A 13,743-nucleotide genomic window follows, 5' to 3' on the forward strand; every position below is an offset into this window, starting at 1 on the left:
CAGTTTATTAAAGTGCAACTGAAAAAGGATTTTAAAATGCAGTTTCTTAAAGTGCAATTGGAAAAAGGATTTTGAAATGCAATTGGAAAAAGGATTTTGAACTGCAGTTTATTAAATTGGAATTCAAAAATGAATTTACAATTGCAGAATTTATTCTACAATTCATTATTAAAGCACAGAAATTTTTATTTCGATGCGCGTGGCTCTTGTGGTCCTCCATAGTGTCCACTATAAGACAGATGAGAACAGCACAGGGATAAATCCTGCAGGTCTGACAGCAGGTGTGTCACTCAGCGTTTACACTGCAATCTGCCTTTGGTGGCTTTTTTGCAGCAACTGTGACGTTCACTAGTAGAACTGACAAACAAAACAACGACTACACTACACACTAACTACCAGTGATGGGAATAACGGCGTTACAAGTAACGGCGTTACTAATGGCGTTACTTCCAGTAACGAGTAACGAGTAATCTAACTAATTACTATTCCTATCGTTACAACGGCGTTACAGTTACTAACAAGAAAATGCGGTCCGTTACTATTTTTCAACAAACAGACGGTTGAAGCTGTGTTCAGCTTACCGCATCTTATATCAGTTGCACGGAAGTAGCTGACTATGTAAGTACAGCTTTAAGCAGCTGCGCGCTCCTGCGGACGGTAATCACGATCACTGTCTAGCACAACACCTGGAGCTCAGGGGGCAAAACAATAGCATGAGTGCTGCTGTTTGACTGAGGAAGAATAAAGTAGTCGTGGTAAGCCAATCACATGACCACTTAAAGACAAAGCAATAAGGTGACATATACCAGTTTATAAATTGTGTTGATAGGCCACGTTTAACCAGAGTCATGATAAACAATATATATGCGGCGTTTTTTCCTCAATAGTTTCATCACGTTTACTGTCTAAGGACAGCGCTAGCAAGCACTCTCTGCTTATGAGCAAAAAAACCAAACAACAAAAAAACAGGGGAAGTTTTAGGAGTGACGGCGAGAGAGCGAGAGAGAGAGAGAGAGAGAGACAGCAGAAAAAGAGAGAGAGCGAGTTTTGAGATGTGAGAGATTTGTGACGTTTAGCGTGTTTGAAGTGTGTAGTTAATGTGTTGTCTTGTGTAGTTAGTGTGTAGTGTTGTGGATAGTTTTGTGTTGTGTGTCAGAACAATGAGGCGACCGCTGTCTCCAGGTAGAAACAGGAGTGATACACCTGCTGCTGTCAGACCTGCTGTGATGTTCTCCTTTATGGTGGACAGAAATTATTTTTTTGGAGTGGCACAAATAATTTGTGCGGCATCTTATTGAAGAACAGCTGATTGTTCTGTAAATAGTTTGAAATGGTTATTTAAAAAATCAAGGTAAAAGGTAAATGGCTGCAAATAACTTTGCTGTTTGCAAAACTTGTGCAGAGGATTTTAAAATAGACAATTTATATTTGCATTTAAAGTTATAAAATATGATTCATTAAACATGTTTGTGGTTGTTACAGTAAAAAATATAACTTTTTCTACTAGGATTTTATGTTTTTTGTCTGATTTTAGATCAATTGTGTTAATACAGTATGTCAAAATGAAAACATAACTGTAAATTCAGACACGTGAGGTTGTGCTGAAAAGAATGATACCAAACAAGGCAAAGTAAATAGTTTTTAAAGGTAAAATGTGGAGGAAACATCAAAAGTAGTAAAAAATGGCCAATTATACCCTGAAACCCAGAGGGTTAAACATTTTTTTAAAGTAACGCAATAGTTACTTTTCAAGTAATTAATTACTTTTAGAATATTGTAACTCAGTTACTAACTCAGTTACTTTTTTGAAGTAGTAACTAGTAACTATAATTAATTACTTTTTCAAAGTAACTTGCCCAACACTGCTAACTACACAAGACAACACACTAACTTGAGACTCCAAACACGGTAAACGTCACAAATCTCTCACGTATCAAAACTCGCTCTCTCTCTTTCGCTGACTCACCTTTTGTCGCCGGTCACTCCTAAAACTTCCCTCTCTTCCCAAACAACCAAATACCACATGTTGCCGTATCATTTTTTGATTGGTCGACATGGTACATTTTTCCACCAATAGGGAAGGAGTGTTTTTTCGTTTTCTTTTTTCACTCGCAAGCAAAGCGTGTTTGCTAGCACTCTCCTTAGAAAGCACAGGTTTTACCGTTTCTTCCCGGAGTAAATGCCACTGTTTTATTCAGAAAAAAACCCCCAAACATTGGTTTTATGTGGCCTATCAACACAATTTAAAAACTGGTATATAGTTTGAAGTCCGCGTGTTCGATCCAAGTTGAAATGGAGACTCTGGGTCCGTCGACCCCAGAGGGTAAATCAGAAAGCCTAAAGTTGGCTAGTTATGTATCGGGCTAATGTTTAAAGCTTTCACTTGAGCAAATTAACTCATATTACTGCAAAGTAATGTTAGCTAAGTTCACAGCATATTCCATAATAGCGCTGCCATACTGCTTCACTCAGTGCATTTCAGTCATTTCTCCAGCGAGTTTGATAACTAGCAAAATAATTCTCATAACTTTAAAAAATAGTATGTGTAACATACACATACTGTAATATTATTTATTATTACTCACCTATCATGCAACTGTCGTTTTTCATTCAAACACTCATTAAAACAGCAACCTACAGGTATGTTAGCACACTCATCACCGACTGGCCGAGGGAGGGGCGGGGGTCACACGTTGAAACCGACGCAAGGCAGCCTGAGCGGGGAAATTTTCCTTCTACATTTTGCGACTTATTTTATTTCTCTATCTGATAAGAATACTATTCAATCAGATAGTTATTTGTGGCGAATGAAATACAGTTACTTTCAAGCACTTTTAAGTACCACATCTGAAATTCAAGCACTTTTCAAACCTTGAAAACACAACATTAAAATTCAAGCATTCTCAAGGATTTCAAGCACCCGTACGAACCCTGACAAAATAAACCTTAGACTCAAACGTTAGAACAGGCGTTTACCTTTTTTTTTTTCTTCTTTAAAGCCACCTATCTGTCACATTGAAAAATCATAAATAAAGTTGTCCAAAAAAAGAACAGGCTTTTCCCAGCAGCACGCTATGTAGCAAATATTTAAAAAGAAAATAGTGGCCGTTACAAATTATATCTAAATTTATATAGTTCAATTCATCTGTCAAAACACTCAGCATAAGTTACACAATGCCCAGCTGAAAACACACGAGTTGCCGAAGATTCACATAATTTATAGAAAATTTACATTTTTTGTGATATATATCGTTGTCGGGACGATAAATGTCTTATATCGGGATCTGAGATTTTGGTCATATCACACAGCCCTAGTTAAGTGTGTGGTTGAGTAAAGAAAGGAAGCCAACATGATATCGGAGCCTTCATTTTAATCCAATGAACAGAAGAACACAGTGCTGACAATTTTGAAAAAAAAGAAAAAAATAGGGGGCAAGTCACAGCCGTCCCACATTTTCTAAGCATGAAACTTTAACCAGTATGAATTCTCATCATGTGCTTCTTTAAGTTTGCGCTCTGATTGAACTTTTTTCCACAGCTGTTACAGCAATATGGTTTCTCACCTGTGTGAATTACTGAGTGACGGTCCAGTGCTGTTTTATCTGCAAATCGTTTCTCACAGTTCATACAAACATACGGCTTCTCACCTGTGTGACATCTTATATGACGCTCCAGTGCTGCTTTCAAAATAAAACCTTTCCCACAGGTGCTACAAGAATACCTCTTCTCCCCTGTGTGACGTCTTATGTGAGTTTTCAATGCTGTTTTCTGATTGAATCGTTTCCCACAGATACTACAAGAATACGGTTTCTCACCCGTGTGAAGTCTCATATGTGTAGGCATGTAGGCTTTAGAGTGCATTTTTTTTCCACAGATGCTACAAGAATACATCTTTTGACCTAGATAACTTGTTAAATGACGATCCAATGCAGATTTCTGATCAAATTTTTTCCCACACGTGCTACAAGAATACATTTTCTCACTTGCATGAATTTCTAAATGTTCAGCGAGGCAGGATATAAACTCGAAAGTTTTTCCACAGGTTTCACATTTTAGGGGCATTTTCCTTTCAGTTTTACTTTGACTCTCTTTGCCTACTCTTTTACTGTGACGTCTCTTTCTGTAACGTCTCCTTTTCTTCAGCTCTTCATTTCTAGTTGATCCTAAGTCCACATGCTGGCTTTCTTCATGATCTCGGCTCTCTGCTTCAGGAGAGCTATGAGAAAGGAGCTGCTCACTGTTTGGTTCTGGCTCACTGTGGGCACTTTCCTCATAAGATTGAGTCACCACGAAGGTATCAGCCTCCTGCTTCAGTCCAAGCTGCTCTTCCTCCTGACTGCTGCAATGTTCCTCCTTAATCTGTGGAGGCTCTGGGTCCTCCTCGTCCAGGCTGGAGTTTCTCTCTTGGGTACAGACTTGCTGGTCTGCAAGAACCTCCTCCTCACAGACATCCTCCTGTAGGAAGTCTGAAGAGACAAATGGAGGAAAAACAAACTTTTGAGGAAATATAAGATAATGCAGGAAGGTATACATACACACAACAGTAATAAAAAAAAACAAAGGCACAAGTAAGACTGACACTGTCAAAGAGAGTACAAAAACAATGCTCTGTTTTCCATCTAGCTTCAACTTCCAGACCTCCTGCCTCCATCATCCCTGGATCACCCAGGATGGACTCACTGCTCTCGCTCATGCCATCAGGATATTCACCCGGACCTCTGACCACAGTTTTAAATGTTCAATTTTTTTTTTTTAACTGCTGTCCAACATTAATTTGTAAACAATTTACTAGCAATCTTGTCAAAACAAAGTTCTTTACTTGGAGCACAGTTCTACAAGAAAGGCAGTGGGGAGAGGGGGCATTTGGGCAGTACATTTATCACGACATAAAACGTCCGTATCAGAGCACTGGCTATGAATTTCAGACGGATCAGGCCTTAACTTAGCAAAAAAGTTATCAATTGTTCTTTTCATCTTTTCTCATTACCCACAGCTACATCCACTTCTGTCAGGCCTAGGCTACTCACTAGGGCTGTGTATTGTCACTGATTTCTATAATCCATTTCTCTTTCATTTCTGATCATGTGAGACTTCGTCAGAGGTGTGAGCATCATAGCAGATGCCTTTGTGTCAAAGTAACTGAGAATAAAAACACAGAAAAACATGAAGGAGATTTTCCTGACCTGGCTTTTTATAGGCATTAACCGCCTGAAAAATATTCTGCAGTAGATCAAAAACTGAAGAAAACCATGAATCAACATATGAACATTACCCGATGCTGCTGAAGTGAAGCAAAGCAAAGTTATAGGGTTTGATTAGAGACAGCAAAGTGTTTTGCAGTTTAGCATAATTTTAAAGAGTTTTAATTTCTTCGTCATTAAAGAGCAGAAATGAGGCTTTCTTGTCGGAGGTCATTTTTTGGAAAAAAGAAAACAAAAAAAACGAAACAATAGCGGCCGACAGAGCTGTACACGACTTGTGTGTAATAAGCAAACAAATAATGCAGAAAACAGAGATTTGAGATGGGAACCTGTTCTTGAAGTAGAGAGAGAGAGAGGAAGTGTGCAGGAAGTGGGATTTTTATCGTGGTGGAATCAAAAACATCAAAAGTAAGAGGGAATTCATGACAATATTTATTATATGTGAAATGTAGTTTTGATCTTCTTTTGCTGCTGGTTCAGTCAGAAACCTGCAGCAAACAAATAAACAAACAAAAAGACGTAAACATGGAGCAGGGACCCGGCGCAGACGCAGAATCTGTTTGCTGTCGGCGTGTCCGTGTATGTCACGTCAGGTGAGAAAACCAACTTCTCACTGATTCTGATGTGTAAGTGGGTCTGCGCTCTGTGTTTACGTCTTTGTGCAGAATCAGTGCACCTGCTTTCATTTACTGATTCAGCTGTTTGGTTTAACCAGCTTTAACCTGAGATTCTGCCGTTTTTGGCTAAATACATTTATACTCGATTCAGAATTTAGTTAATCGATATGCTTTTATTCACTTTACACACGTTAAGGACTACAGGAATATCTGGACCACGGCCAATCAGAGAGGTCCCACGGTTTAGACCACGATATGGGCATAATGTGTGTCTGTTGTTGACCACACGGAGACTTTCACAGTTGCTGAGACTTTTCTTCTTTTGTACTGAACAGCTGGTTGCACTGGTGCGACCTAGGATTTTTTTAAGTCACACCATTGAGAAATGTGGTCGCACTCTAGAGCCCTGGTTTTACATACCTATTCTGTGTAACTTTAACACAGGTTTGCAGATATTCTCCATCAGTCTGAGCTGCTCTTCATCAGTCCAGACAATAATGCCTTCAGCCTCCTGCTTCAGTCCAAACTGCTCTCCCTCCTGACTGCTGCAGAGCTCCTCCTGTTCCTCTTTAATCTGTGGAGGCTCTGGGTCCTCCTGGTCCAGACTGGAGTTCCTCTCCTGGTTACAGACCTGCTGCTCATTCAGACCCTCCTCTTCCTCACAGTCATGATGATGTGGGAGGTCTTGAGGTACAAAGAAACAAAAGAACAATAACCAATAATGTAATGATTCAAAAACACATAAAGACACATGTTTAATATCAAAACCTGAAAAAAGGTGAGCATTTACACGTGTCCATTGCTATAGGCTGTGTCCCATCATGTTTTAAACAAGCTATAGTTCAGCCTCTTCTTAAAAAAAACACAATCTGGACCCAACTGTTCTGGCCGATTACAGGCGAATTTAGAAGCTTCCCTTTCTTTCAAAAGTTCTGGAGAAAGTAGCCCATTTACAGTTGCAGGCTCACCTTGATCTTAACGTGATCTCTGGAAAGTTTCAATATAGTTTTAAATAACTCCACAGTACTTTTAAGGGTTTTAAATATATTCTTTTAACTCTGGACTCTGGCAGCCCTGCTGCCCTCTTGTTGTTAGACCTGGCAGAAGCTTTTGACACAGTTGAGCGTGATATCCTGTTATCACGGCTGGAATCATATGCTGGCTAAAAAGGTTATGGCCCTACTTATCTGGAAGCACGTTTTATGTCAACATGGACTCTTACAGCCCCTCTTAATTATAATGTACCTCAAAGCTCTATTTTTGGTTCTGACTTGTTTGCATTGTATATGTTGCCACTGGAGTCTATTTTCTTCCTCCCTGGGACGTCTGCAAGTTGCTCAAAATGCTGCAGCAAGGCTTCTGACCAAATCCAATAAGTATTCACATGTGACAGTGTTGCTAATACAGCAGCACTGGCTCCCAATTCAATTAAGAATCAATTTTAAGATTCTGGTTCTGACTTTTAGAGCTCTTCATGGACAAGTACCAGCTTACATTATTGAACTTCTACATCCTTTTGTCCCTAGCATGTCCCTGAGGTCATGTGCTTAGGGCCTGCTTGTTATACAACATGCAAGGCTAAGAACTAAGGGAGACAGGTTTTACCAGTGTGGCCACAGACTGGGGAACTCTCTCCCTCTGAGCTTTATATCTGTGGACTCAGCAGTCTCTTTTTTAAAAACAACTAAAAACACATTTTAGAATTGCGATTGGTTAATTTTGTGTGTTTTGTTTTATGCATTGTTATTTAAGACAAAAGCACTTTGTGATCTTTTGTCTTCTTGAAAGGTGCTATATACACAAAATTTTTGAAAGTCATTTTTTCAAATGACTTGAAGATCTATCTGCCTATCTATCTGCAGAGGAGCTCGAGAAACTTCCAGTATCACTTAAATCTCACGTGTGGGGGGATTTATGATATACTTACATAAAGCTACTTGACGCAATTGTTATGATTTGGCGCTGTATAAATAAAACTGAATGAAGGCAACACCGCCTGTTAAGAATGACTGAGCCTCTCACCTTTAATAACAGATGACATTAAAACAGTTTTCCATTCAAAATAGAGATTTCATCACCAAAGTAACAGCTTCCTGCTCTCAGCTAACATCAGCTTAGAGAAATCCCGGAGAAGCTGATAAACTTTCAGATTTATCACCAACCAATCAAACACTGAAGAATCTGAGCTTGAACAGCAGAGTTAAAAACACGTCCATACCTATGATGTGTGAGTTTCTGTCGGGTTTCCGGCTGATATCCAGCAGTCTGTGCTGACGGTTGATCTCCTCCTCATACTGGACGATGGTTTTTTGAACCTCTGAGAAGATTTCTTCACAAACAGCAGTTAGTCTCTCCTTGATGAACTCTCTCAGATACTGAACTGAACTCATTGCTGCTTCAACTCAGGCTGGGCGGATCGATACAAGCATCGATTGGTTTTGCTATCAGGTGCACACTAGCGTTGCAGTCTCTTCTGTGTCGAGGGTTCTAAATGTGAGCCGACTAACCCGAAACCAGGCAGATTTTTGTGAAGAGCTCTTGTGGCGCTTGTTGATGACGTCGTCCCGATTCCCCAAACGGAAGCTGCGTTCATGTCCCAGTGTAAAACTGGGACTTGTGACCTTCCTCCGTATACCCGTTTTTATCCAAATAAAATGGATTGTGTTTTTAAATAAACTAGAAAAGTTGATTTGTGTTTGGTAAATATAAAATTTCTCGTAAAGTGTTTAAAAGCTGTTCTGTTTATTTAGAAAAGAAACGTCCACTTCATATGGAAAGACACTATCATGCTTGTATACAGTTGAAGACTATATATCTTATTTTTACACTGGAACATGAACACAACCCACATTTGTGGATCTGTGAGAGGTTGGCAAGGGGAAATTTGTCTCAAAGGTCCCCGTACACACGCATCGTGATTTGTGCGTATTTAAGTTTTTGTAAGTGAGCAAGAGGAAAGTCGTGTGTCGTGTGCAGCATGGTGCCACAGTGGTTAGCACTATTGACTCACAGCTAGAAGGTTCTGAGTTTGATTAAACCATCTGAACTTTCTGTGTGAAGTTTGCATGTTCTCCCCGTGGTTGTTCCGTACCTCTCGGGGTGTTCTGGATTCCTCCCACAGCCCACAGATATGCAGTTAGTAAGGTCAGGTTAATTGGTGGTGGTCGCTATGTGTTAGTTTGATCGATGACCTGTCTAAAGTGTGCCCTGCCTTTTGCCATTGTTACCATGGAAATGGATTGTATTTCACTCACATTTGCAACTAAAAAACAGACCTACAATTGAAACGTATTTAGGAGTCACATGTGTATAAAAAGTTATAATAATGATAATATTAAGCCTACGCACACTGAAACGGTAAAAGTAGCAGTGATGATAATGCTGGGACAGTTTAACATGGAGCTGGAGTCGGTTTACACCACAGTGAGGAGCAAAGAGGTCAGGCTGAGTGAAAGAAAACATGTTTCTGGCAACATAGAAAACAAAGCTTTTCCTGTAATCACCATGAAAACATTTACTGGTAAAAAGCTAGTGGAAGTCCTTCATCAGACCACCTGATCAACCAACAAAAGCAAACTTTGCAGCTGTTCCATCCACTGGTGTTTGTTTTACACAGCAAAACATCTGGAGTTAGCCTCCAGTGTGCTTTACTAGACCATATTTATTTCAAGGCTTTTGTAACATTTTTCAAATTCTCTCTTGGCTCTCAGCGAAGGCGGTCGCACTTTTCTCCTCTCCTCCTTACCCTTATCTTCCCTGCTTAGCCTCTGTGTCCTTGTCTTGTCTCGTGTGCATTACTTTCCCTGGAACAGTCTCTCACTGTCGTTCTCTAAAACCTAAAAGAATTATGGATTTGATCAACTGGTCTCTGAATGCTACTGACACCCTTTTCTCAACGAGAAGTCTGGGCTCGGGAGAGCCTGAGTGCCCTGGAGGGACTTTCCCTGCCGGATACACGATGGACGGGTGGCAGAACTGGAGGGTCATGTGCCTGGCGGGACTGTCGATCGAGGACGCTGAAGATATCTACCTATTAGGAACCATGATAACAGGGTTCTTGCTGATCGGAGCTGGCTTGGCCCTGGTTTATCGGAGAAATAAGAGAGCGGAACCGGCTGTTCAAACCCCCCCAAGGCTGCCCGCTGGAATCGAAGCGATGGGACGAGGCGCGACCTCTCACAACGAACGCAGCATGGTTAACAGCTTGGAGACGCTTACAGCTGCTGTGAAGGCTCAAAACAACACCATTGAGTGTATGGGGGGATACATCAGAGAGAGGCCTGCTCAAAATGAGACCCTTGAGCGACAGTTGGAACACATCGCGGAACGGATCACTGCAGTTGTGGGGTCTCAGAATCAAAAGAATGACAACACCACGGAACAGAAGTTTGATACCATCATGGGGAGGCTCGCGGCTCTCCAACGGGAGATTGAGAGACCAGCGTCAGAGTGTTAAAGAGCAGCTTGACATTCTCCTGGGCTGCTCGCATGAAAAATCAACAAAATCAACATCGAAATGCGGACACCACCACGGCGCCAGCTGCAGGCCCAAGGCTGGAGCCGAACAATCACTCCCTGATAACGACTGTGTGATGACTATTCTTCCCATCCCATGCAAGGCCACCTGGATTGGCTGGAGGACTGTTTACTTAGCCTGATAGGGCGAAGGACACTGTCTCTGCTGAACTATGGACACGCACACACATACACTTACACTGATAAGCAGTCACTAATCCCCCCTCCCCTCCCAACGCCTTCGATGCTTACCTCCCCCATGATGTGGACATCGGCCAACAGAGCCCTTAACAGGCCATGACCGCAACCCCAGGTTGTGCCCTCCAAGGAAGACGCTCCTGGGGTATCCCCTGACGCCCCAAGCCTGTCCCTACCCCCCAATCACAACAGTGAAGGTGGGACCAAACTATGACCCCCCACCCCCACTAGGTGATGGAGCTGATCAAAGAAGCCCGGAGCAATTGATCTGATGTGGTGGCTGAGGCTGTATCAAGACTAATGTAATCTATTAGATCATTTCTATATTGGTTAGAATTAATATTATTTTTATTTTTCTAGTTCATGAGAACTAAAACCAAACCTAAATATCAGGATGTCCACTCTAATAATAATAATAATAATAATAATAATAATAATAATGGATTGCATTTATATAGCGCTTTTCGGGACCCCTCAAAGCGCTTTACAATACCACTATTCATTCACTCTCACATTCATACACTGGTGAAAGCAAGCTACAGTTGTAGCCACAGCTGCCCTGGGGCAGACTGACAGAGGCGAGGCTGCCATATCGCGCCATCGGCCCCTCTGGCCATCACCAGTAGGCAGTAGGTGAAGTGTCTTGCCCAAGGACACAACGACCGAGACTGAGCCGGGGCTCAAACCGGCAACCTTCTGATTACAAGATGAACACCCAACTCTTGAGCCATGATGAGCCTCTGTTTGCTTCTACCATGACATCGCATTCAGTCATTAATTTATAATTTATTTATTATGTCTAATATCATGAATTTTTCCGCTCTCCTGAATATTTCTTGAGCATGGGATAAGTGTGGGCTCAAAGTGCATTTTAAGTCTAAGTTACCTCTAGACCAGGGATGTTACAGTGCCCAAAGCGATGACTAGTTTACTGGTACATCATATGGAAGCCAACAGCACCCTAACCCTAATAAATATTTCTGATCTTGTAACAGAGTATGAGAATGTTAAAGTGATGCAGGTGCTTCAACTAAAAGTCCACACTAGTGTGGTTAGGTCCCATAACTGGTTGTTAAAAACCTCACTATACTATATCAAAGTGAGACAAAGATAGAGCAATATCAAAATCTATGAATCCCACAGGTGTGTGTCTCCATCGCTATGATTGTTTCCAAGGTCTTAGTACTGACTATGGGTGGGTTTCAATAATCGATTTATTGATTCAAATCAATTTTAGCTTTAATAATGCAATATTGATTCATTAAAATCGTGAACCAAATTTTAATTATACATGTAATTTGCCAGAAATGTCAGAATCTCAGTTTAAACCTGACTACAACAACCACGAAACATGGTTTCCGCAAGAAGACGTAAACACAAAGCGCGGACCCAACGTATCAGAATTAGTGAGATTTTGGCTTTCACACCTGGCCGTTGGGGCTGAAAGCCGAAACCTTACAGATTCTGATGTGTTGGCTTCGTGTTTGTGTTTTTTTGCACTAGATTCTGAAGCTTCAAGTTTCATTACTCCCCAACCAAAACTGACTGAACCAGCAGCAAAAGAAGATCCAAAGTAAGCTTCACATATCGCTTCACATAAATATCATCATGAATTTCCTCTTACTTTTACTGTTTGGCTTCCACCATGATAAAATCACAGTAACTAATTACTGATTACTTACCTGAAAAATTAATCCCATTACTTTACTGATTACTTATTTTCAAAAGTAATTAATTACTTAACTACTTTTTAAAAACATGATTTACAACCTCAATAGGTGATAAAGCAATAGATCTTTCAGCCCAATTCTACTTTTTCTATTTTCTATTTCATTTGATTATATCATTCAAAATGTAATCAAATGGAAACGTCTCTTTTTAAAACTTGTTTTATTAGTTTTAATCTTAAAAAAAAATTATTATATGTAACATTCTCTGACTGGAAGAAATTTGTTTAACATTTAAACCTATTTTCTGCACATTCCAGCAGACCAGTTGAAGAATTCATTAATTGCACGCGATCTACAACTTAACGATTTTCATGACTGACTAGTTTTTTTCCCCTTCCCATTTTTTGTTGCCAATGATATTTGTGGTGTGAATGTTTCATAATCAACAGGAGGCAGGTTCACCATAACCACACACATCCAGACTCAGATATCATGTTACAGGGTAGCTATAGGGCTTTGGAGTGTGATGTCATGGGAGCGGTAGGCCAAAGAAAGCACACGGAAGCGTCAGCTATGGTTCGTACGTGCTGTGTTGTCGGTTGCAACGTTAGATCACACGATAGGGAAGGCAAGAAGCTGGAAAATGGGCTCTCTTTTCATCGTTTCCCCTCCTGGAGGCAACGGGAGGGATCTCATGTATCCGATATTACTAAATGAAGACGTCAGGCTTGGATTGCAGCGGTCAGACGAGCGGATATCGAGTTCTCTGCCATCCCCAATTTTTTGTTGGTTTGCTCGCGGCATTTTCTTTCCGGTGAGTTCTAAATAAATTCATATCTCTCTTAATAGGCTTTTAGTGTTATTTTGAATGCGCTGAGGTCATAGATAATTAGATAAACATCCTAATGTGTGATGCTGCAGAACCACGTCATGTTGACGGAGTAGCTTATTATTTGGCATTATTGCAGGCCAACCAGCATATGAAATATGAAACAGAATAGAAAAGTGTGTTTATTTTTTTAATTCAAGATCTGTTCACATGTACTTAGCAAGTACATACACATGAAATGCAAACTATTTACATGGCAATGCACAGCTGGCAACCTCTGGCTGTATCTTGGTCATATGGTCAACGTACTCACAACGTGGAGGCTTAAAAACGGCCAAATCTTGTACCCAACCGTTTGTGAATTAGATGTGCGTGCATGGTTCTGGCAGTCCTGCTTCCAACACAGTGTGTTTGTTTTGATTTGTGGCCTTCTGACATGGCGCCGCGATCCCACAATGCACTGCGAACTCCAAAGCCCTATATGCTCCATGTGAAGCTAAAAAAAGCATCTTCGTGGTTCAGAGGTTTCTCAGCAGAGGAGGATTTAGCTGAAACAGCTGAAGCCCTGTGTGGTTTTTACAACAATGACGACAACAACAACAAAAAACACACCAGTTTTGTTAACAGATGTAGAATTTTGCTGTAGCACAGCTCTTTACAGTTTATGTTTACATGAATTTCTAAATTAGTATAAAACATCAGAAACAAAGAAA

At 40.7% G+C, this 13,743-nt stretch overlaps 1 protein-coding gene across 1 annotated transcript; it reads right to left on the minus strand.

The window, feature by feature from the left end:
• Positions 1 to 3,351: 3,351 nt before the first annotated feature.
• On the minus strand, positions 3,352 to 8,340 carry LOC134624612 (zinc finger and SCAN domain-containing protein 31-like). Its single transcript, XM_063469620.1, has 3 exons — positions 8,037 to 8,340; positions 6,239 to 6,502; positions 3,352 to 4,466 (listed from the first exon to the last, which is right to left on the minus strand). The coding sequence occupies exons 1-3, from the start codon at positions 8,206 to 8,208 to the stop codon at positions 3,472 to 3,474; spliced, it is 1,431 nt and encodes a 476-aa protein (XP_063325690.1). The 5' UTR covers positions 8,209 to 8,340; the 3' UTR covers positions 3,352 to 3,471.
• Between the last annotated feature and the right edge of the window lie 5,403 nt (positions 8,341 to 13,743).

The sequence above is a fragment of the Pelmatolapia mariae genome, linkage group LG3_W (assembly GCF_036321145.2).
Source record: "Pelmatolapia mariae isolate MD_Pm_ZW linkage group LG3_W, Pm_UMD_F_2, whole genome shotgun sequence".
Classification (NCBI taxonomy): Eukaryota; Metazoa; Chordata; class Actinopteri; order Cichliformes; family Cichlidae; genus Pelmatolapia; species Pelmatolapia mariae.